The sequence below is a fragment of the Juglans regia genome, chromosome 4 (genome assembly GCF_001411555.2).
Source record: "Juglans regia cultivar Chandler chromosome 4, Walnut 2.0, whole genome shotgun sequence".
Lineage (NCBI taxonomy): Eukaryota > Viridiplantae > Streptophyta > Magnoliopsida > Fagales > Juglandaceae > Juglans > Juglans regia.
In genome coordinates this window covers 33,993,135-34,016,197 of record NC_049904.1, presented here as the reverse complement: position 1 = coordinate 34,016,197, position 23,063 = coordinate 33,993,135, and the positions used below count along the sequence as shown (strand labels likewise).

At 36.5% G+C, this 23,063-nt stretch overlaps 3 protein-coding genes and 1 long non-coding RNA gene across 6 annotated transcripts; 2 read left to right on the top strand and 2 right to left on the bottom strand.

Annotated features, from left to right (window-relative positions):
• Positions 1-1,272: 1,272 nt before the first annotated feature.
• On the bottom strand, positions 1,273-3,858 carry LOC109002432 (probable glucan endo-1,3-beta-glucosidase BG4). Its single transcript, XM_018980184.2, has 2 exons — positions 3,633-3,858; positions 1,273-2,552 (listed from the first exon to the last, which is right to left on the bottom strand). The coding sequence occupies exons 1-2, from the start codon at positions 3,653-3,655 to the stop codon at positions 1,487-1,489; spliced, it is 1,089 nt and encodes a 362-aa protein (XP_018835729.1). The 5' UTR covers positions 3,656-3,858; the 3' UTR covers positions 1,273-1,486.
• Positions 3,859-11,566: 7,708 nt separating this feature from the next.
• Positions 11,567-12,646, bottom strand: LOC108979805. Its single transcript, XR_004801282.1, has 3 exons — positions 12,219-12,646; positions 11,895-12,033; positions 11,567-11,816 (listed from the first exon to the last, which is right to left on the bottom strand). It is a non-coding gene; the product is annotated as an uncharacterized LOC108979805 (long non-coding RNA).
• A 124-nt stretch (positions 12,647-12,770) lies between these two features.
• LOC108979803 (glucosamine 6-phosphate N-acetyltransferase-like) lies at positions 12,771-15,085 on the top strand. 3 transcript variants are annotated; one of them, XM_035689045.1, is made up of 3 exons: positions 12,771-12,896; positions 13,079-13,571; positions 14,189-15,085. In XM_035689045.1, exons 2-3 carry the CDS (start codon positions 13,116-13,118, stop codon positions 14,291-14,293), a joined length of 561 nt encoding a protein of 186 aa, XP_035544938.1. In that variant the 5' UTR covers positions 12,771-12,896; positions 13,079-13,115; the 3' UTR covers positions 14,294-15,085. The 3 variants fall into 3 exon arrangements, with proteins under 3 accessions (XP_035544938.1, XP_018806114.1, XP_018806115.2); XM_018950570.2 differs by having other exon boundaries at positions 12,781-12,933; XM_018950569.2 differs by lacking the exon at positions 14,189-15,085 and having other exon boundaries at positions 12,773-12,896; positions 13,079-13,713.
• A 2,476-nt stretch (positions 15,086-17,561) lies between these two features.
• On the top strand, positions 17,562-21,544 carry LOC108979804 (1-(5-phosphoribosyl)-5-[(5-phosphoribosylamino)methylideneamino] imidazole-4-carboxamide isomerase, chloroplastic-like). Its single transcript, XM_018950571.2, has 8 exons — positions 17,562-17,575; positions 17,668-17,729; positions 18,057-18,369; positions 18,985-19,113; positions 19,996-20,097; positions 20,481-20,614; positions 20,878-20,926; positions 21,173-21,544. Exons 3-8 carry the CDS (start codon positions 18,280-18,282, stop codon positions 21,347-21,349), a joined length of 681 nt encoding a protein of 226 aa, XP_018806116.2. The 5' UTR covers positions 17,562-17,575; positions 17,668-17,729; positions 18,057-18,279; the 3' UTR covers positions 21,350-21,544.
• Positions 21,545-23,063: the final 1,519 nt, after the last annotated feature.

Sequence of the window (23,063 nt, the reverse complement as noted above, 5' to 3'; positions counted from 1 at the left end):
AATCACTTTTTAATTTATTTTTAAACAAACATAACATGTTTGAAAGTGTTTTAAATATATGGTTATTAAATAATAAATAATTTTTTAATAATAGAACTTATTGCTTAAATTATAAGCTATAATTCCCTCAAACATGCACAAAATAATAAATTAAAGGAGAAGAAGAAATATAAGCAAACAAATGGAAATTAGAATACTTGCTGCCTAACAGTAATAGGGAACTGTAAAGCACGTGCCTTTGAAACTCAGCACGGGGCTAGGGCTTTTTTTTAACAAAAATTCATTTTCATTTTCAGAGGCACCCAAATTTGGGTTCTATTTCTCTCTTGTGCCGTCGTTCGCTTTTGTTCGCTCTCTTGCCCACTTAACATTTTAGGGTTTCTGATTTATCCGCAACTCCCAGGTTCCTATTATATATCTCAGATCCACAGTATTGATTTTGTTCATTTAGTTCAGTATCACAGGGTTAACCATTGGAGAAGCAGCTAAAAAGAGAGAGCTCCGCCCATGAGGTAATCTCTCTTTTTTCTTGCGTTCACCCTCCCCCTTTTGTGTATTACACGTTGTGTTTTATTCTTATCTAAATATATCTTTATTCTTATCTAAAGTTTGTCCAACATGCACATCCAAAAAACATGCATAAATAAATAGTTAGGTTTATGATCATATGTCATTTCAAAATGAGATTTGTTGTTTAAAACTTTGGAAGGAAGACAATTAATAATATAAGTGGCGGTTAAAAAAGCATCTTCCCAATATGGTTTGGGTAAATTTGAGTGAGCTAGCAAAGCAAAGTCCATTTCAACAATTTGATGATGCCAATGTTCAACCGAACCCATTAGTTCATGTGTGTAAGGGCAAGCCCCCCCTCTCCGCGAGCCAATCAGTTTGAATAGCCTTAATTTTTGAATCAAAATGCCTTTCAACATATTGTTGAAATTGAAGAAAGATGGATTCTACATCATATTTTAATTTTAAAAGAAATACCTAAATGAATTTGGTAAAGATATCTAAAAAACAAACATAATAACGAGATCCATAGCTAGAAATAACCGAGCTGGGCCCCAGACTTTCTGGCCTTAGAGGTAGGGTAATATGGTGGCTTTCCATGTTGGGTAGTTGGTACGTGTGAGTTTCGTAAGGTTGATGGAGGAAGATGGGTTGAAAGTGGGAAGGCTGGAGTTTTGGGAGGGAGACATTTTTGGGAAGGATCAGTTTAGACGTGAGTCTTGTTGGCTCTCTGATACCATGTAAACTTTAACGGAGGAAAGGTTGCATGAGCAAAAATATCCTTTATTAATTTTGAAGTGTATACAACGTTTATGATTTATAAAGAACTTTTAGTAACTCTGTTCCTATACATGCATCAGCTATTTGAAAATCAAAAGTAATACAACTACAACGTAAACCAGCAATTTGATGCGCGCAATATCAGTAACAGCAACGTAAACCTATTCTGGTACTGGATCTTTGAATACTTCAACCTTTATCTCCAATAGTGAGGAACCACAAAACTATAAGCAGGCGTTTTGTCGGTTTTGAGAAGCCCAAAATGTTGGTCAGCAGGACCCCCTGGTTTTTTATTTTCATTGAACAATGCATAAACAAAACCATCGATGGGTTTTGTTGGATGAGCTGGAGTCCCCTGTCGCCTAACTATCCGTCTCATAAAATTCTGATTGTAAGTGGCTGCAAGCGCGGGAGTCGTGAATCTACCATTCCCAGCAGAAGGCCAACCACTAGCACCAACCACCAAACGTATACTCCCCAGATTTTCTCTCGTCAATGCAGTAACAAATGCATCTAACAGTGCATCAAGCATGTTCCAATAATCATTATTGCCATCATGAATAGCAGGTTTGTGTGCAGTGAATGTCGCGAAGTCTTGTAGAATGAGACCTGCTGCATGGTAACGATATGGATAGACATTCACCATAAGTACTGGTGAAAACTTATACCCAGCTATAGCTTTGAGGATGTCTACCATAATGTTTCTCGTCCTAGCCTTAAAGATACCCTGTGAAGGTGGAAAAGTTTTTTCCAAAACAGATGTGGAAACTGCAACGGTGACCTTTATGCTGCCTTGGTCAAAACGCCGTAGTACTTGCATGATGTTTGTCATAGCCGGAATGACGAACTCGCTGTAGGGACTGAGAATTGCATCGTCTCCAATGACAATATATTCGATAGGCATTTTGGAAATGTAGGGCCTCACATTCGCGTTATACCACGTTCCTGCATTGTCTATAATAGTATCTGCAACCATAGGTAATTCTTCATTCGCAATGCCAATAGTTACGGCAATGTTCTGGTTGATTAGAGCCTCCATCATCCAATTATTGGAACTCAGAAGCCTTACTTTCTTGAAACCATACTTGTGCAAGAGTTGAACTGTAGTTTTCGGGTCAGGGATGTCGGTTCCTGACGTTCCAAGGCAAACACCTAAAGCATCAAAGTCTGCTACTGCAGTGCGAATATGGTTATGAATGGTTGCCAAGCCAGACAGAATAAGCGCAATCCAAATACGTGACATCAAATTTGTTGGTGAACACCTGTTTTATGCATGCATGGAAACATATATGCATTAATACTAATTAGCTAGAATCCATCACCAAATTTAAACAAGCTAGCTAGCTAGGGACCAAGTTAATCATGCATGTTCTCGATAGGTCATAAAATTTCTGTATCACATATATATAATGCACATCAATTGCAATGACACGGTTAAAGAGATTTTACACATGAATAGGAGATTCTACACATGATCAATGGCTAAGATCATATTAACCTAGTTTTAAATTTCTTTTGAAATTTCATAACATACTGCAAAAAGTATTGTTGTTTTAACAGTTTTCTTCTCCTTAATTACGTATATAGTTTATGTATGGAAGGTACGTACTCATGTCAAGATAGAGTATGTCATCTGTTTAATTACTTAATTACAAGAGCTCTCAAGTATCACAATTATATATGATCCTAGTCTTGTCACAAAAGAAATCCAACGATTAATATGAATGTCAAATATTAGCACATTGCTTAATTTACCTCTGAGTAATGTTACATACAATCGTAAAGCACGGAAGTGCCGTACAGTCGTTTTGAAAAAAAAGTAGAATCTATTATTAAAAAATTATTATTTTTTCATGTTTGTTTCGTATTTATTCATGTTTTTTAAAGTGATTGTACGGCACTTACACACTCACGACTGCAACTATCATTTCTCTTTATCTCAGCATATATTTGTCTTCCCATCATCAATCCAAATTCCTCCCCTCCGATCTTCTTCCTTCCTTACCATCATACTCATCCTAATTAAGGCCATTTTCATGAGATCCTTCTTCCTTCTATTGATGAACATGACACGAAGGTCAGTCTACGAAGCTAGCCATCGAATGGGAGGGGAAAGCCAGCCTAATATAAGAATCTGAATGCATTAAAAATACCAAGTAGTACAACGACCCAATTAATTAGTGTAATTAACGGTGTGACGAAGCTGATTCATGTTTTTGTGCTTGTGAGACTTCAATTATTCAAGGACAATAATGAATAAATTAAGTTTCATAAAATAATATTAATACATGATCAAAGGGATTGAAAGAGATCGAGCATCTAACATATTTCCTGATGATCACCTGAATTTTGTGATCAATGCCATCGTTTTGATGGAAAAAGCTGGGACCTCCAAACTGGAGCTGTCGTCGGATCCTTTTACTTCAAAGTTTAAAGCATATGTCGACGTTGGAGTTTTCTGGTAAAAGCTTTTTCCAGAAAAAGGAGTACTTAGATTAAAGTTGGCGAGAATCGGAAGTACAATATATAAAAAACGACAGCTTGATAAACATGTTAAAATACGTTTCGGATTGTACATGATATGCCTCTTTTAAACCCTTTTTACAGGGAACATTGTTAACCGCAATTTACTATATATATATATATATATATATATATATATATGATCGAACTAATTAAGTTTGAAGTCGAGATTATTTGTCGATTTTGACTAGAAGCCACCCATATAAATCTGGTTTCTAGTGCCTTTGCAGACCGTTCGTTCATTGTTTGTTCTTAAAGTTTTCATCTTTTCAGTATTTTCTTTTCATTATCTCTTTACTTTACATTAAATATTTACGTACAAAATTATTTATCAGTTTTTTTCATTTTAATTTGGAAGGGTATATTTGTTGGTTGAGTTGTTAAATTATCTAGCCGATCATGTGTAGAGTATATCATTTAAATGATAATATTTAATTTGTAAGATTTAAATTTAAAAATTTATTTTTTAAATTAAATTATATCACATAAATATTTTAATAGGTGTGTTTTATACGTCCGTTTGAGAATAAATTTTTTCTTATTGCATTGGAAAGCAATAGGTTTTCTTTCTGAAAACGGTACCTAGTTTTAGTGATAACCGATTTGTCTTTTCTGGGTTTATACACCAAAAGATTAATAATAATAATAATTATTATTTTTCATAATTATTTTATAACTCCATATGAAAGGGAAGATATATATATTTATAAAATTAAATTTTAATTTTAATAAAGTGACATAATTAAATTATTAATGAATTATAAAATAATTATAAACAAATTATATATACCATTATTATAATTAAAAGATGAGAAAATATATTTATAACTGTGAATTATGCAACTGCTGCGTAATCGCTTTAAAAAAAGTAAATAAAACATTAGATCTACATAAAAAAAATTAATTTTTTAATAATAGATCTCATTTTTTTTCAAAATAACTACGCGATATTTACGTATTTTACGGTTATATGTAGAATTACTCTTAAAGATAACATAACGATTGGGCCAACAAACACTCCAAACCAGTCATTTTTTTTTAAATAAATAACTAGTTATTTATACCAAGCTGGAAATATGAAACAACAAACCAAAAAGGTTGCAGTTTTACTTAGATATTAGATATTAAAGGTGCTTAAAGTATTTGTGGACGATCAATTATAACGTCTCAACAATGAATTCTATCACATTAATCTTTGAGTATATCTCCCTCGATCACCTGGAATATCACTCGAATCTTTTTTTAAATCCTTCCAAACAAATACAAATCATCTGATGATCTGTAACGAGGAAACATGCAGAGATGCCATCTCCAGCATCTATAGCAACACATACTATATATAATTGCTTGTTGTGACACTTGGACAAACCGAAAAGGCAACAATGAGTAAGAACTAAGAGGCGTGACTTGACCTAACAAATCCTATGTCTGAAATATTGCGAACTCGAAGTATATATGATTAATATTGAATGATTTGTCTACCATTAAGATGCTAACAAAGATGAAAATACAAGAGCTCCATAACAGATGAGTACGTGGCCACGAGCTCATGTTACTTTTTCTTTTAATTAAGCCTCTATTGTTAAGCTACTGCAAGATCAGTTGAATAGCTCCAGCTCATCATCACAGAGATTAGAAGATAATGTTCTGTTATCATATAATTCAAAGTCTCAACAACCTCAGCCCACATCCTTATCTTAACTACTTGTGTATTTTTAAATATTTGAATTCAAACTTGTATTTCTGTTTTCTACAAATCTTCATAGATTTTATTGTAACTACAATTGTAACAAACTCTTCTATATTAATAAACGCATGGACAGCTCCAGATTAAGCTGCCAATTCCTATTTCTTGAATAGTCTTACATGGTATCAGTTTTCTCTAGGCTAATCGCCATTTTTCGATCCTAACATGGACCTCCCTTCGCACTCTGCTACTACCAACTCCTCTGGTACTTCTTCTACCCTCATATCCTCTACTTTTGCTGCTCCAAATTTTTCTCATTTACTTTCAATCAAACTTGACAATACCAACTATCTTCACTGGGTATCCCAGTTTCTTCCTATCCTTAGAAGTAATGATCTTCTTGGGATAGTGGATGGGTCTGAACCTTGCCCTCCTAAATATTGCTTGGATGATCATGGTATTCCCACCACTACTCTTAATCCAGCATATGTTCTTTGGACAAAGAAGGAGCAGTATTTATTGAGCTGGTTTATCACCACTTTATCTGGTGATCTTCTTTCTGCTGTTTATGGCTTGGACTCTTCACGACAAGTCTGGACTTATTTATCCTCAAGGTTTGCTTCTCAATCTCGATCTAGGATTGCTCATTTGAAGCGCCAGCTGCAAACACTTCAACAGGGCTCTAAATCCTGCTCTGAGTATTTGAATCAGGCTAAAATCTGGTCTGATCAGCTTGCTGCTGTTGGTAAATCTGTTGATGAGGATGATTTAATATCCTATATTACAAGTGGCTTAAATCCAAGCTTTCATCCTTTTGTCACATCCTATAATTTGGCTACTCGTGCCACTCCCCTTTGCTTTGATGATTTCCAGTCAGAATTGCTTAACTATGAGGTCATGATTTCATCTGCTCATCAGGTGGACTCTACAGCAGGTGGCTTTGCTCTTTATACTCAAAAGAATGGTTCTAAGCCGAGGTATAATCATAACAAAAAGTCTAATACTTATTCCTCTACTCATTCTACATCTAAGAAGTCACCAGATTCCTCCATCAAAGCTGCTCCTCGTGCACCTTTTCAAATTTGTGGCAAAAATGGACACTCAGCTCTCGATTGCTATCATAGGATGGATTTCTCTTACCAGGGTCGTCACCCTCCATCCCAACTGGCTGCTATGGCTGCTAAGTTCTCTCCTTCTGCTGAGGACAATACTTGGATTGCTGATAGTGGGGCAAATCATCATATCACTGGTGATCTCAAGCAACTTCACCTCAGCTCTCCCTACCAAGGTGGAGATGAAGTAGCCATTGGCAATGGCTCGGGTTTGCTCATTACACACACTGGCCATTCTTCTTTTTCTACACCTCACTCCAATCTTAAACTCAATAATGTTTTACATTGCCCACATGCCATCACTAATCTGTTATCCATACAAAAATTCTGCTCTGATAATAACTGCTGGTTTATGCTAACCTCTGATTCTTATTTTGTGAAGGACAATCACTCGGGGCAGACTCTTTTACACGGGCCTAGTAGGGATGGGCTGTATCCTATCCAATTTCCTTCCTCCAATAATAAGGCTAAGAAGTACACAACTTTTATTGGTGTATCTGGTGACTACTCCATCTGGCATACACGTCTTGGCCATCCAGCACCTAGGATATTTCAGCTACTCAAGTCTCAATTTCAGCTATCTGTCAAAGGAACTTTTCCCAAGTCTTTAGTGTGCGAACCTTGTCAACTTGCTAAAAGCAAATGTCTTCCCTTTTCCAATTATGTTAGGCAGTCTACTAGTCCCTTGGAACTAGTTCATTCTGATGTATGGTGTTCACCAACTGTTTCTTTGAATGGATGTACTTATTATGTCAGCTTTATTGATGACTATTCTAGATTTTCTTGGATTTTTCCTCTTACACGCAAATCTGAAGTTTTCTCTTCCTTTGTTAAGTTTAAATGTTATGCTGAAAACCTTTTATCTACTCAAATTAAAGCACTACAAACTGATGGAGGTGGTGAATTCCTCTCTAATCAATTTAAACAGTTTCTAGAACAACATGGGATCTTTCATCGTGTGTCATGTCCTTATACCTCTCAGCAAAATGGTACTGCTGAGAGGAAGCATAGACACATTGTAGAAACTGGTTTAAGTCTTTTGGCTCACTCTCATATGCCATTTTCTTTTTGGGTTGATGCATTTAGCACATCTGTATTTCTCATCAATCGCATGCCCTCATCAGTATTGGCATTCAAGTCACCTTATCAAGTGCTATTACAAAAGAATCCAGATTATACATTTCTGAAATCCTTTGGCTGTGCATGCTATCCATTGTTACGACCTTATAACAATCACAAACTTCAGTTTAGGTCTAAACAATGTATCTTTATTGGCTATGGTTCCAATTCTCGGGGCTATAGATGCTATGATCCTCTCTCAAAACGTGTATATCTTAGTCGACATGTGGTGTTTGATGAAACTTTGTTTCCTGCCAAATCCTGCACTTCATCTCTATTGAAGCCGTGTGTATTTGAGTCTGCTGCCAAGGATGGTTCTTCTACAAATTCCTCATCTCAGATTCAGGTACCTATTTCTAACCCTTCCATTTTACCTGATATGTCTCAATCTTCAATTCATACAGATATTTCTCCTTTAGCCTCCTCTGTTGATCCTCCTTTGAACTCACCTTGTGCCACTCCTTTGTCAACTTCTAGTTCTATTGCAGCCACTTCTACGCCACCTACTCCAGCACCTATAAATCATTCAACTTCTAGTTCTACTGCAGCCACCTCTAGTTCTACTCCAGCACCTATACATAATTCAACTCATCCAATGTTGACTAGAAGTAAGACTGGCCATTCCAAACCCAAAACTTATCCTGACTTTCATACTTTCTACTCTACAAAATATCCGGTGTGTGCATTGCATTCCTCTACCATTCCAACAGAACCTTCATCTTATGCTCAAGCATCCAAGTTTGAAGAATGGAGACAAGCAATGACTGCTGAATTTCAAGCCCTCTTGGATAACAAAACTTGGGTCTTATGTCCACGACCTACTGATAAAAATGTTATTAAAAACAAGTGGGTGTTTAAGGTTAAACAAAGAGCTAATGGCACTATTGAGAGGTTCAAGGCACGCCTTGTGACTAAAGGATTTCAACAACAAGAAGGTTTAGATTATGCTGAAACATTTAGTCCTGTTGTCAAAGCATCTACTGTCCGACTTATTCTTGCTTTGGCTGTTCACTTTGACTGGCCATTAAGGCAATTGGATGTATCCAATGCCTTTTTACATGGAGACTTGGAAGAAGAGGTGTTTATGGAACAACCTCCTGGTTTCAGGGATTCCTCTCAACCTCACTCAGTTTGCAAACTTCGCAAGGCACTTTATGGCCTTAAGCAGGCTCCTCGTGCTTGGTTTCATAAACTTTCTGAAGTCTTACTTAATCTTGGCTTTGTGGCTTCTCAAGTTGATCACTCACTCTTTACATTTCATTACCATGACATTCACATTTTCCTCTTGGTTTATGTGGATGATATTATCATAACAGGTTCCAAGCTCTCTTTTATTATGCATTTGATCAAGTCTTTACAGGGTGATTTTGCTCTAAAGGACCTAGGACCATTGCACTACTTTCTGGGCATCAAGGTGACTCATACTTCCTCTGGTCTGCACTTGTCACAGTCCAAGTATATTGTGGACTTACTGCATCAGACTCGTATGCTTGGTGCTAAGCCATGTGCAACACCATTACCAACAGGTGCTAAATTATCTGAACTTGAAGGAGAGCCCTTGCAAGATGCCACGGAGTACAGACAAGTGGTGGGTGCTTTGCAATACTGCACACTAACACGCCCTGACATTTCATTTCCTGTGAATCAATTATGTCAGTTTATGCACCAGCCAACTACAACTCATTGGTCTGCTACCAAAAGAGTCTTACGCTATCTTAAAGGCTCTCTCCATCATGGTCTGGTCTATGATCGTGGTTCTCTTCAGTTAAATGCTTTTAGTGATTCAGATTGGGCTGGTAGCATTGATGACAGGCGTTCCACCACGGGTTATGCTATATTCCTTGGACCTTGTTTGATATCATGGTCTGCCAAGAAGCAACCTGTTGTTTCTCGTTCAAGCACCGAGTCAGAATATCGATCCATGGCCTTTGCAACAGCTGAACTGTATTGGCTTCGAATGGTACTCAATGACCTTCGTGTCTCACTACCTATTGCTCCAGTCCTATGGTGTGATAATCTCAGTGCACTGTCATTAGCCTCCAACCCAGTTTTTCATGCTCGAACTAAGCATATAGAGGTGGACTATCACTTTGTTAGGGAAAAAGTTACACGGAAGGACATCTCTCTTCGGCACATCTCTACTACTGCTCAATTAGCTGATTTGTTCACAAAGGCCCTAACTAGTGCTCGGTTTCAACTGCTAAGAAACAAGTTAATGGTTCGTGAACTCCCAATTACCTTGAGGGGGGATGTTAAGCTACTGCAAGATCAGTTGAATAGCTCCAGCTCATCATCACAGAGATTAGAAGATAATGTTCTGTTATCATATAATTCAAAGTCTCAACAACCTCAGTCCACATCTTTATCTTAACTACTTGTGTATTTTTAAATATTTGAATTCAAACTTGTATTTCTGTTTTCTACAAATCTTCATAGATTTTATTGTAACTACAATTGTAACAAACTCTTCTATATTAATAAACGCATGGACAGCTCCAGATTAAGCTGCCAATTCCTATTTCTTGAATAGTCTTACATCTATAACGTTGTACAAAAACAGTAATCACGGTTTTCCTTCGTCATAAGTGAGAGCTATCAATAAAATTGGGATACCATTCTTTCTAAAAAAAAATAACGTCATACAAATACAAGTTATTTTGAGTCAAAGATTTTTTTTTTTTTTTTTTTGAGTCAAAGAATTGTCTCTGAAGAAAATATATAGGAATTAATATATAGCCAATTGGAGCAAAACATGAATGACCAGATCTTAGCTGTGTGGTAGACTATGGGGAAGGTATATATTAGCATTAAAACTACTGATTTACCATGAAAGAACTTTTACAACTGCAGCCACCCACCCACTGCACATGACACCAGAACTTAGCCAAAGCAGCATCACTTCTTAAATATAACATGTTTTGATGACACCAAAAGACCACACAAAAATCAGCACTAAGAAACATAAAATATTTCGACTAAAGAAATCCCCAGAAATCACACAACCCATCTGCCATGTTCTATAGCCGGTACAGGCACGTTCATAAGCATATCTTAATTAATATCAGAATTAGAGTCGTGACCTTGAACCAGGTTGAGTTTTAATCCAAACACCTTGATCTTATGGTTTCCTAAACTGGCACCATTTTGCTGAATGCTCAATATATATTTTGTAATATTCTATTGAAAGAGAAAGATATGTACGTCCCTTAAATAGAATCAGCCCATTTCCTTTTGGACTTCATTGTATGCACTAACAATAAAAAATTTGTAAGGGGCTCTTGGCAAAGCAACTACTAAAAGCTTTTCAACTGTGCTGCTGACCTATAAAGATCATAAAAGTAGATCTGCACCAGCATGATCACGCATGTTCATGAGGCAGTATGGCACAATTAGGACAGAACTTCAGTACCTGATCAGCTTAAAAACAAAATTTGGTAATAATACGAAGTCTTATCCAACCCAATTAAACAACCATCATCACCAACCCGCACACATCTATGAGGACATAGAGATTTGTATCAGTCTCCACCATGTGGATTCTGTTCTCATTTTGTAGCTGTGTTTTGGCTAACACTGGCCATCGATCTAGGCCTTATAACACAGGCAGTAGATTGTCAAATTAGACAGGCACCCATAGAACTCAACATTTTTTCAGGATTAAGCTGGTCGATTTGAGCTGGTTTGAGACATCAATACAATAGTTTAGGTTATCATGAGTGTTAATGTTATGTATTTGTGCATTAACATATCGAGTTTATCTCATGTAAGGTCCCGAAGCAGGCACCAAAGATCAAGTTGGTATTAAGGATTTATATTAACATATAACAGGAATCACTGAACAAGGATATGATCAACTACGGACAAAGGGTACTTCACACTTCTCTCCAAAACAAGGAGTTGCCATGTCGGGATGACAAGTTATACATGTAATGTGTACATGTGTACGTCCAAATTGACTTACCACAAAAGCTGAACGGATCAGCTCCCCAACATTGTAATATTATCGACCACCAACGGTTGCACTTTTTACAAAGTTGTATAAAATATTATCGACCACCAATTTAACTCCTTCCCTCTCAAAAACCCTACAAAATCGAGTACATTTTTAATGCTCAATTACATTCAATTAGAATATAAACAGATAAGCAAATGCGGATGCATACGCGCATGCCGATCATCTGAGCTGCTTTTGTCATCCAGATAAAAAACATATTGGAACCCAAAACATCCCCCAGTCTCCACACTCAATTGAAGCATCTTTTCATCAGTCGACCCTTCAGCAGCTTGCAGCTCTTTCATTCTCTGCAACAGTGACCCACAACTAGTGAACGCATCAACGTTGGCTCGTCAAGAATGAAGTTCTCTTCCCCACCCCCCCGGTCAAAAATAAATAAAATAAAATAAAAAAGAGCATATTTATCAACTTCTATCAAAATCAAATCTTCTTTCGTCCCATTAATTACTAAACAACGCATAAAAATCCATACCTATTCTTCTCGAAAAACTGAAAATTGTCAGTACTTGATCAATGTCTTTTTCCTCTGTTGATATCGACGAACTACACAATATCCATTAAACAAAGAAGTCCCATAATGATCCCAAGGTGGAAGATGCACTGTAAAAATGAAGAAAATGTGGGGGAAGATCAAATAGGAAAAAAGAACCAAATTGCCTTTTCCTGATGTAGCAAAAAGGGGAGGGAATTTTGTGAGTACTTGGACGCAATTTTCGGTCAGGTGGATGGCCTTGGGGGAAGGAGATGGAGACGGAGACGGCGAAGAAGATGTAGAGGCTTCGTAGAAAGCAGAAGGCAAAGAAGCAGAAGTTAGAAGCCTCTGGTTCTGTTGGATTCGACTAGCCAAGTATGGCGCCAGGTGCTGAATCGGCGATCTCGCCATCTCTTTGTCCGACTTTCATTGTTCCTTTTTCTCAGAGCGCCACGCACCAAATTCTTTAGCTTTGATTATCTGGGCCTGTGAAAATAGCCCAAGTCCACTTGGCCCATGGTCACAATGTCGACTAAACTGCTTGGCGTTCACACCAGTCGGGGGCCAGGAGCTGTCTTGGTTAGTCTCCCAGGACCTCTCGGCATTTTATCGAGCGCTTGGCCTTCCTCAACATATAAGCCCCTATTCCGTGACTCCGTCCGGTAGCTGAGACAAACGGTGAACTCCCGAATCTTACCTCTGCCCGTCTAATCTGGTTGTAAAATTATTGTTCTTTTTGGGCCATTGTTCAATCAAAGAGTTCTCAACCAAGTCTTTGTTTTGTGCTTCAAATTATCAGCATTGAGAACTCATCACCGATCTAATGCTTCCTTCTTGTTGTATTGAATGAATCTTTCCAGACTGTAACAGAGCAGAAGCGAAAGCGAAAAAAAAAAGATGCAGGTCAGTCACTCGTCCAGCGGAGAACAGAAGTTTGAAGTACGAAGACTAGAGATCTCAGACAAAAGCAAGGGTTTCGTAGAGCTACTGCGGCAACTAACCGTTTGTGACTCCATATCTGACAAGGATTTCGAGAATCGATTTCGTGAGATCAGCTCCCTTGGGGATGACCACGTTATTTGTGTCGTAGAAGATGAATCTTCTGGGAAGATCATTGCAACTGGGAGCGTGTTCATCGAAAAAAAGTTTCTGAGAAATTGTGGGAAAGTTGGGCACATCGAAGATGTTGTGGTTGACTCCAATGCTCGGGGGATGCAATTAGGCAAGAAAGTAATTGGGTTCCTCGCGGATCATGCTCGCTCGATAGGGTGCTATAAGGTGATTCTCGACTGTAGTTTGGAGAACAGGGCATTTTACGAGAAATGTGGTTTCAAGCAGAAAGAAATCCAGATGGTAAAGTATTTTGTGTGATCATTGATTTCTGCATATTAATTGCACTGCAATTTTTCCTTTTTTTTTTTTTTTTAAAAAAAAAAAAATGAGGAACAATTTATTAGATGGAAGCTTGATTACAATTTACAAAGCATATGAAAACAAGCAAAAAGTAGCACTCTGAATGCGTTATAAGCTGCTTTCGTGAATAGCATCAAAATCCCTTAGAATTCTATAGGATCTTCCTAGAGTTCGCATTTGAATAAGTTGTTGTATTCATCTTCGCATCCGTCCTAGGATTCAGGATTAGATTTTAATAATAGGAGGAAACATAGGAGACTGAGGAACTACAAAATGATAAACAGGTGTTTTATCGGTATTGAGAAGCCCATAATGTTGGTCAGCAGGATCACCTGGTTTTTTATTTTCATTGAACAATGCATAAATAAAACCATCAACGAATTTTTCTGGTTGAGCCGGAGTCCCCTGTCGCCTGACTACTCGTCTCATAAAATTCTGATTGTAAATGGCTGCAAGTGCGGGAGTCGTGAATCTTCCATTCCCAGCAGAAGGCCAACCACTCGCACCCACAATTAAACGCAATTGATTTCCACTCCTAATCTCTTTCGCCATTGCAGAATAAAAAGCATCCACCAACACGTCCAGCATGTTCCAATAATTTTTGCCGTTGTCGTGATAATAAGGTTTGTGTAGAGAGAATGTCGCGAAATCTTGTCGGATGAGACCTGCTGCATGGTAACGATATGGATAGGCATGCACCATAAGTACTGGAGCAGACCTTCTCTCGGATATGCTTTGGATCACTTCTACCATCATCTGTCTCGTCTCAGCCTTAAATATACCCTTTGAAGGTGGAATTGTTGCTCCTAAAACCGACGTCGAAATCGCTGTGGTCACCTTTATGCTATCTTGGTCTGACTGAAAGAGCACTTGCTTCAAGTTTCTCACTGCAGATGCAACCCACTTGGCGTAGGGACCTGGAATGGCCTCGTTTCCGACAACGATATATTCAATGGCGACTTTAGAAATGTAGGGCTTCACATTCGTGGAATACCATTTGTCCGCACTGCTCAGAGCAGTTCCAATATTTGGTAATTCATCATTTCCAATCCCAATACTCACTGCAATATTTTGGTTGATTAGAGCATCCATCATCTTAAGATCAGGTTTGAAAAGTCTGATTTTCTTGAAACCATGGCTATGGCAGACTTGAACTGTAGTTCTTGGGTCGGGGATGTCAGTTCCTAACGTTCCATAGCAAACACCTAAACCATCAAAGTCTGCTACTGCTGTGCCAATATGGTTGTGAACGGCTGCCAAGCCATATAGAATAAGCGCAATCCAAAAACGTGACATCTCTTTTGTTGGTGAACACCTGTTTTATGTAAACATGAACTTTTACTAGTTAGAATTCATCAACAAAACAAGGGACAACATTTTTATTTGGATGCTAGATCTGTTAGAACAGTATTGTCAATCAGCACTTTGTTATACCAATGCAATGCAACTACGTACTTTCGATCCTAATTGTTCCTCCTCTCGCTAAACATTCAAAGGTCCAGGAAGCCATCATAATAGGTCTGCAGAACACTGATTAGTAAGATATGAATAAAAATAAAAGGGTGAGTGAAGGTCTTCACAATGATCTCCGGAGGATCCTCTTCCAGCCATTGAAACTGTAGCATACTTTTCTGGGTTCGCTAGCTCATTACTATATATTTGTTTGTTCCTTCTCAAATCTAAACCCACTCTCTCTCGTTAAATTAACCAAAAAAATCCATTTTAATTGTTGACACAATCCAAATAAAAAATAATTTTGTTTTGTTTCCCAGAAAATAATGTTAGGATCTGAATGCATTAAGTTGCATAAAATGATCTTACATGAAAGGATTGAAAGAGAGATCACCTGAACTTTGTGATAACTGTCAATTTTCGAAGGAAGGAAAGGAGAAAGGGGAGTTCCCAATCCAATGAGCTGTTGAGTTCTTCTATTTCAAGACATGGGTGGGGGGGATTTTGATAAACATATGTTAAAAGGAGGATGGAATAGGCTGATTTGATTATACAGGGAACATTGTTAACCGCAATTTACTAAATGTAATCGAGCAACTAACTTAAGTATTGAAGTAGGAAACTCTTTGTTTATCTTTTACTAACAGCCACCCGTCTCAGTCCATTGCCAAGTGTCCACGAACAACACCGTCCATAGATGTTTTCTGCAACTGCAGACCTTTTTTAGGACAACCTGGATCGAACACTCTTGGTCAATGGCCGCCATTCGTTTCCTTTGTTGCATTTGCTTAATTGGCATCCATCATGTTGCCAGCCAAAGTTGCTATAATTTCTGATTGCAAGTCGATCCTGAGTTTGAACATTGAAAATATATATGTATCCTTTTGCTTCGCTTCTTTTGCCTTCTTGTGTGGTGAAGAAGAAACGGTGTCTGTCTTTTGATTCATATTTATTTAATTTCTTGTTTGGGCTTGGTTATTCATTGTATAGATCTTGCTAATTAGGTGATGTTTTTTTGGATGCTTGGGCTTTATTGGTTTATATTCTTGATATTTTTTTTTTTGTAATTCTCAAGTGTGTCACAGTTTTCCTCCGCTATAAGTGATGACTATTTCAATAAATCTGGAGAGGAGTAACTCTTGAACATGTGACTCTGTCTCTTCTATAAAAAAAAAAAATGTGGTAAAGAAAACTGAAATTTTTTCTAATATTAGAGTCAATTAATTAATGTTTTCTAGTTGAGATATCCAATTACCAATGTATAAGCTTATAAGTATTAACAACTGCTTACCTATAATTCTCAAAGCATGAAGCTTTTATTCCTATGAGACCATATCATTAACTGTCATCATGCTATGTTTTTAGTAAATAAAAATTCAAATAATAAATATCATTAAGCTTATAAAATAAAAAATTATATTACAACAATTATATTTTAATCTGATTTAAAATTCAAATATAAAAAAAAACGTTTAATTAAATTGCTAATTTTATTTATACTTGGTAGTTTTTTTTGTTTTCCTAAAAGATGCCTTTTTGTTTTTTCAAATTAAGCTCTTAGATTTAGGAATCGTTTGGATACAGAAATCATTTCATCTCATAATTATAATTTTTTTAAATTTTTACATAAAATATAATAAATAATTTAATTTTTTCAAATTTCAAAATAATAATAATATTAAGAAATAATATTTCAATAATATTTTATTCAACTCATCTAAATTATCTCATTTTATTTTATCTCACTATCCAAACCAACTATTAATGTGATACACTATATAAATGGACCTTGATTAGTCTATTCACTCATGCAAATTTTGTGAGTTTCTTATCACTAATATATAAATAAAAAATAGAGCTTTATCCAATAAAATTTTGTGAGTTTCTTATATAATTTCCAAATTATTATTATAGAGCTTTATCCATTATAACATATGCATAATATATTTATATATTAAAAAATTTTAGACATAAATGTCACATCTTATATACGAAACTTATGGGTAGGATCGCTCTTATTTATTTATTGGGCACTGCTGTGAGTCCCGAATTCGGGACCCATTTTGTGTTCTAAATAGGCTTTTTAATTTTTTAGTTTTTTTGTTTTTTTTTATGTATTTTTTTAATCATTATAAATATTTTTTAAAAAAATAAAAAAATCACAACATCATTAAAAAATATTTTTTTAATCATTCAATAAAAAAAAAAAAAAAACATTCGGGACACACTTTGGGTCCCGAATTCGGGATCCAAAGCATTTCCCCTTTTCTAAACAAGTTGTCGGAAGTGCATTCGCGAGCCCTCAGTCTCAACTCTCAACTTCTGAAGAAGTCAGACTTTCTTCTTGATACCTGTAACAATTGGGCACATCATGATGGCACTAAACTTCCGTACAACCTCAACCTCCGACTTGAGTTCGCTCCATCCTTTCGGCTCTTTCTATTGCCGAAGCACACAAAGAATCATCACTACTATTCATTCTCCAGTTTCCAGTAAGTAACTTATCTTTGACAATTTTTTTTTTTTTAAAGTCTTTCGGAGTTGTCAATTATTGCTTCTCGTTATTATTATTAATTTGATGTAGGTTTTTCAAGGTTTTCCATCAGGTGTTCGGTTCGTTTCCGGCCTTGCATTGATATACACAAGGTACCCAAAACTATAAAAAATGCTCTTTCTGTCAATTTGCTTGCTGAACTTGAGGTGTTGGCAAAATTTTAAGGGGACACGTTTTAGCGACACTTCGGTTTTAGTATATCGGCTTTTTTATTTATGACCAAGGATTAGGTTGTCTATTACAAATTTACAAATCGTTTGTCTGCAAAAAAAAAGCTTTATTCATTTCTTTTTTGTTTCTGTTTACGATACTATTGGGGATTTAGGCTGACTGGAAATGGTATTGTTATATGTGGTAGTCAAGGTCAGCTAGAAGAAATATATACTGTACGAGTGCTGCGTTGTGTTACTTTCATGCAGGGGTGCAGTACTTCTTTTGAGATCGGACCTTTGGAGTGCTTTCTCACTCATTCTCGGGTTCAAATATGGGTTCCAGGGAAAAGTGAAACAAATTGTTGGGTCAACCCTTCGGGATTTGAAGGAGGATGGATCAACTCTTGTGACCAATTTTGAATCGGACAAGTCGGCGGCCGAGTATGCGAATTTATACAAAGAAGATGGACTTACTGGAGGTCATGTAATCATGCTCGGAGCTGATCCTTTGAGTAGAAGTGCAGCCATTGAAGCATTGCATACTTATCCTGGTGAATTTGTCTGCTCTCTTCTGATATATGTTCGTGGTTGCTTTCTTTGACTGGTTCTATTGAATGCTATTTTGTTTATTTTCATTTGAATTGATGTAAATTATAGTTATTGATGATAAGTTTTAAAAACAGAGGTAAATCTCTTTGGGTTGTTCTCTTGGTTTAACTAGAATGCATCTGGATCTTGTATATTTAATGAGCTGTACATCAGGCTGGAGATGGGGATGGATTTTAGAAAACAATTATTTTTTCAGCTCCTCATTCATTCTTTTAGTTTATTTAGGATTCTAGATTTTTTTTAGCAACGATACTCTATTCATTGTTTGGCGATCTTGGTTTCACAATTTAGATATGTCTTCACTAGGAATGTATTGCAGCTTTCTGAAATTGCCTTTGTTTAGTTTAGAGCTACTACTGTCTTTCTCCTACATGTATGTCTATTATCTTAACTAATTAGTGGAAACATTTTCTTTGCCGATCATTTTTTGTTCTCAGGACTTCCGTACATGTTTGGAATGTGCTTTTGCATTTACACCACTTTAATTTCCTCATGTAAAGACATTGAACCAATGGAACTTGAGCACCTGAGATCAGGTTGCGGTTCCTTTAAGCTCTAGAATTGACTATAAGTTTAAAACTTACAGACTTTTCCTCTGCTGAACTTACTGCGAGGACGTGTAAAATTAGGTGGCTTGCAAGTCGGGGGCGGGATCAATTCTGACAATTCTCTGAGTTACATAGAGGAAGGAGCTAGTCATGTCATTGTCACATCAGTATGTTATAACTTTTTGTCTATACTTCTTCTGACCTCTATACAGAAACACAAATATACTAGTTGGATGATTTAATACAATTTCCAATCTCTCTCTTACTGAATTTTGCATGTATTATAATTTTTTTTTTTCTTCAGCAAAGATTTGGATGTGTGATTTTTTAAAATGTTAGGCTGGCCTATTGGAGCCTTAGATATTGCAAGTTAACTACAATGGTGAAACACTGTATATCCCCCCCAAAAGCAAAAAATAATGATACTCTTGAAATGAAAGTTGCTGATCGGAAACCCAATTATTGTCATGGTCGGAACTATATCTTTATGTCTTCTATAAGTTATGAGTTCCCTGTGAATTATGTAAAAGCTACCAAAACGATATGGTTCTCTTTTTGCATGCAATTCTAGAAAATAATACATAATTCCCTGTGAATTACCTAAAACCTTCTAAGTGTCAGATGTATTGAGTTATTGGTGCTGAGCAGGATGGAATGAATATCTATAAATGACCACTGAAGGGGTGGGAGGGTAGAATATAAGTTTTATATCCATAACCATTTTGTTTGAGGTTTTACCTAATCTATATCTGGAAATTGCTCAAATGATGAAACTGGACATCAAGTAATCATGATGCTCATGGAACAGAGTCATGTACTTTGACAGTACTGTGGCCGCTAAAGAAAGTATCTGGAAAGGAATTCACATATAGCTTTGTATAACTCTTCGCTAAGATAGTTTTACATGGAAATTAATTCCAAGAATTTAGGTTAATCTACACAAAAAAAATTCTCAGTTAAATGTATAAATTGATCCCTTTTACTTACATCTTGGTTTTACCTATCAAAAAAAAGAAAGAAAGAAAATTTACATCTTGGTTTCATCACAGTATGTATTCAACGATGGACAAATGGATCATGAAAGGCTTAAAGATCTTGCTCATGTTGTTGGAAAGCAGAGGCTTGTCTTGGACCTTAGCTGCAGAATGAAGGTATTAAAGCAATTTTACAATGTGTTCCATTTATGCATTGGGTAATTGGGTTCCAGCTTGAGGTTTCAATGGAAAATGTCCTCAGGCAGGAATTTTTGACATGTTACAAACTTGAGTTTGAACAAGGTTTTGCGCCAGTTTTTTTTTTTTTTTTTAATTCTTTACAGTTGTAATGGTCACTTGGACATATGAGTGCTCAAGGGTCAGATGGTCTAGTACAAGTAAGGATAAGAAAAGACAACAATTTACACAAAAAGGGTCGTGCATTAGGAATCAGAATCAAAATAATAAATTTGATTTTCTTTTATGAGGGTCCACCTCCCCATTCGTCTTGGTTATTGAGTTCCAATTATCATCTTTTATATGCTGTGTTTGATTTGCAGGAAGGTAAATATGCAATTGTTACTGATAGATGGCAGAAGTTCACTGATGTATATCTTGATGAGAAAATATTGGAGTTTCTAGCCCGCTATGCAGATGAGTTTCTGGTCCATGGTGTTGATGTTGAAGGGAAAAGGTAAGTCTTACATGCTGCTATCTCTGATTTAATCGCAGTATTTTTCCTATGCCTTAAACCTTCTAACTCCCATACTTGGTTTTGGGAAGTGTCTAGTCATCTTCAGATATTATGACATTTATAAGAGAATGTGATGGTAGGGTTCCAGATGGTTAGTCAGAGAAAGAAGAAAAAGATTAATTGACAACAGAGATCGCATATGTCCATTCTTTCAAGAAAACTTATTCAAGATAATTTGATTCCTATTGTTTTTGTTGTTACAGGCTTGGAATCGATGAAAAACTTGTAACATTGCTTGGGAAATATTCACCGGTGTGTAGCTGAAGTTTGTGATTATTTTTTTATCATTTCTTTTTCTGATTATTTTGCTACCTTCTCATTTCTTTGTTGCCAATTCGGAAATTGAATTTGCCTGGAGCATTGGATTTGCCAAAATCACCTCCATCTAGTCGTTGTCTCAAATAAATTCATGGGCATTACCTAAATGGACAAAGAAAACTTGAACTCATGCCTCAATTTACCTTCATTTGGTTTGATACATCATTGGTTTGGTGGCAGATTCCCGTGACTTATGCAGGTGGTGTGAGGGAGATGGCTGATTTAGAAACGATTAAAGTAGCCGGCGTGGGACGTGTGGATGTTACCGTGGGCAGTGCTCTGGATATATTTGGTGGCACCCTGGCATACAAAGACGTCGTTGCATGGCATTTCCAGCAGGAGCCTTTGACAGTTTAGTTTAGTTTAGTGTTTTTTCCCTGAGCATCTTCTATTGTTTTGTTTGTCTAATTTTCACTTCTATGTTCGTTTTTCACATCTTCAAAAGCAATGTATGCCAAAAGAAAATTCAGCTTTTAACTCTTTTGTTTTTTTTGGATAGGTAAAAATTTAGCTGTACTCGTGAAAGAAAAAAGTCTTTGTTCTACCCGACAATACTCCCCCTCCCTCACTCTATAGTCAATCAAAAATTTGTGAAGCTAAAAGAGATTGACGGCTTGCAGAAGTTAGTGGGGCAAAAGAACCTAACCAAAAAAAAACCTGTCTTTTCCTCTGATGATGTGACTGCCGAACTAAATTTGAATGTGCACTCCTATATTTCGTTTGAAAAAAGAAATTTGCAGTCATAGCATTGCTCAAGTAAACGTAAACATCACCGGCCAGAACTGGGTAACCAAATTGATCCCCTTGAAGCACTTTCACTCTCGTGACCCATCAGATCTGTCAAAAAATGGAGAGAATGGTACCAATAGAAAACAAAGAAATTCCAATAATGGAAAAAGATATGTAACTAGACTTCAATGGGGACATGAAATAAGCCTCCCAATATCATTCTTCTCTGCATGACTACATGGCTCTGCAGCATGACCTCTAAGAATATGTTATATTTATTATAGATTGTGATATTAAATATGTAAATTTATTGAGTATCAGGTATTATGTATTTATGTGAATCATTATCTCAAAGAGATGCATTAGTTCAATGATAATGATATGTTGTTTCAAATGAAAGGATAGGAGTTTGAACCTCCACAAGTGTAATTTAATTTATAATTTTGTGAAGTGTTGGACTTGGACAGACATAATGCTTGGGCCAACCAAGCCTTCCACGTGGGCCAAAGAGTCACAATATTTGGGTGTTTGCACATGGGCCGAATAGGCACTTTAATAGGGTGCAATATTTCAAAAATCAATTTAATTGAAAAGGCATTTCTAGAGATTCAAACCAATGCTCTCATTTTCCTAGGTGAGGCGCCTACTGACCACTAGACTATGTCATACCTTTTTGTCTTTAAATGAAACATTATGACCTTTAAACCAGTACCTGTCAGTTGAAAAGTCACAAATTAAGAGTTGTGATCTTTTACATGATGTCACTTCATTCTCTATAAATAGGGGATGAGACCCACGAATTTGATATTGCATTCTCTTATATTTTTAATCACTTGCACAATTTTGTAGAAAAATTCTGAAAGAAAAATTTTAGAATTGCTATTTACAGTTGGTGACTTTATTATATCTTGAAGGTGAATTGCTTGTAACCTGATAGCAAACTCTTTCGAGTGAAGGCAATTATCACCTTAAAGATAGTGATCAACATGCCTCAAAGTTGTATTTATTTTTCAGATTACTGTATCCACACAATTTTCTTCAACAGAATCAGCAGAAGGCAACTCATCTTCTTGCTTCAATCTTCGTGAATGATAAGATGTATCATCCTCGCATTCATGGCTTCCTTGTTACCATCTGGACAGAACAGTAAATAAAGCTTGATGTTTCCTCCTATTAGTATTTAGTGTACGTTTAAAACGTCAGTAGGATAGGATGATGACCTTTCTCATCACAAAGTTAAGGTACACAGCTTCAAGGACCAGCTATTCATTAGACAAAACGTCCAAGGGCTTCGATCAGGACTTGTCGATGGGGATTTTCGTGGATGGAAATTGATCGGGGG

Excerpts from the sequence above, each read along its gene's own strand:
- LOC109002432 (XM_018980184.2), bottom strand. The coding sequence starts at position 3,655 with ATGGCATTGATCACAAAATTCAG. Across the intron at positions 2,553-3,632 it reads GCATTGATCACAAAATTCAG|GTGTTCACCAACAAATTTGA; the intron begins GTGATCATCAGG and ends TGCATAAAACAG.
- LOC108979803 (XM_035689045.1), top strand. The coding sequence starts at position 13,116 with ATGCAGGTCAGTCACTCGTCCAGCGGAGAACAGAAGTTTGAAGTACGA. Across the intron at positions 13,572-14,188 it reads AGCAGAAAGAAATCCAGATG|AATAAAAAGCATCCACCAAC; the intron begins GTAAAGTATTTT and ends TCGCCATTGCAG.
- LOC108979804 (XM_018950571.2), top strand. The coding sequence starts at position 18,280 with ATGCTCGGAGCTGATCCTTTGAGTAGAAGTGCAGCCATTGAAGCATTG. Across the intron at positions 19,114-19,995 it reads GTCATGTCATTGTCACATCA|TATGTATTCAACGATGGACA; the intron begins GTATGTTATAAC and ends GTTTCATCACAG. Across the intron at positions 20,927-21,172 it reads TGCTTGGGAAATATTCACCG|ATTCCCGTGACTTATGCAGG; the intron begins GTGTGTAGCTGA and ends GTTTGGTGGCAG.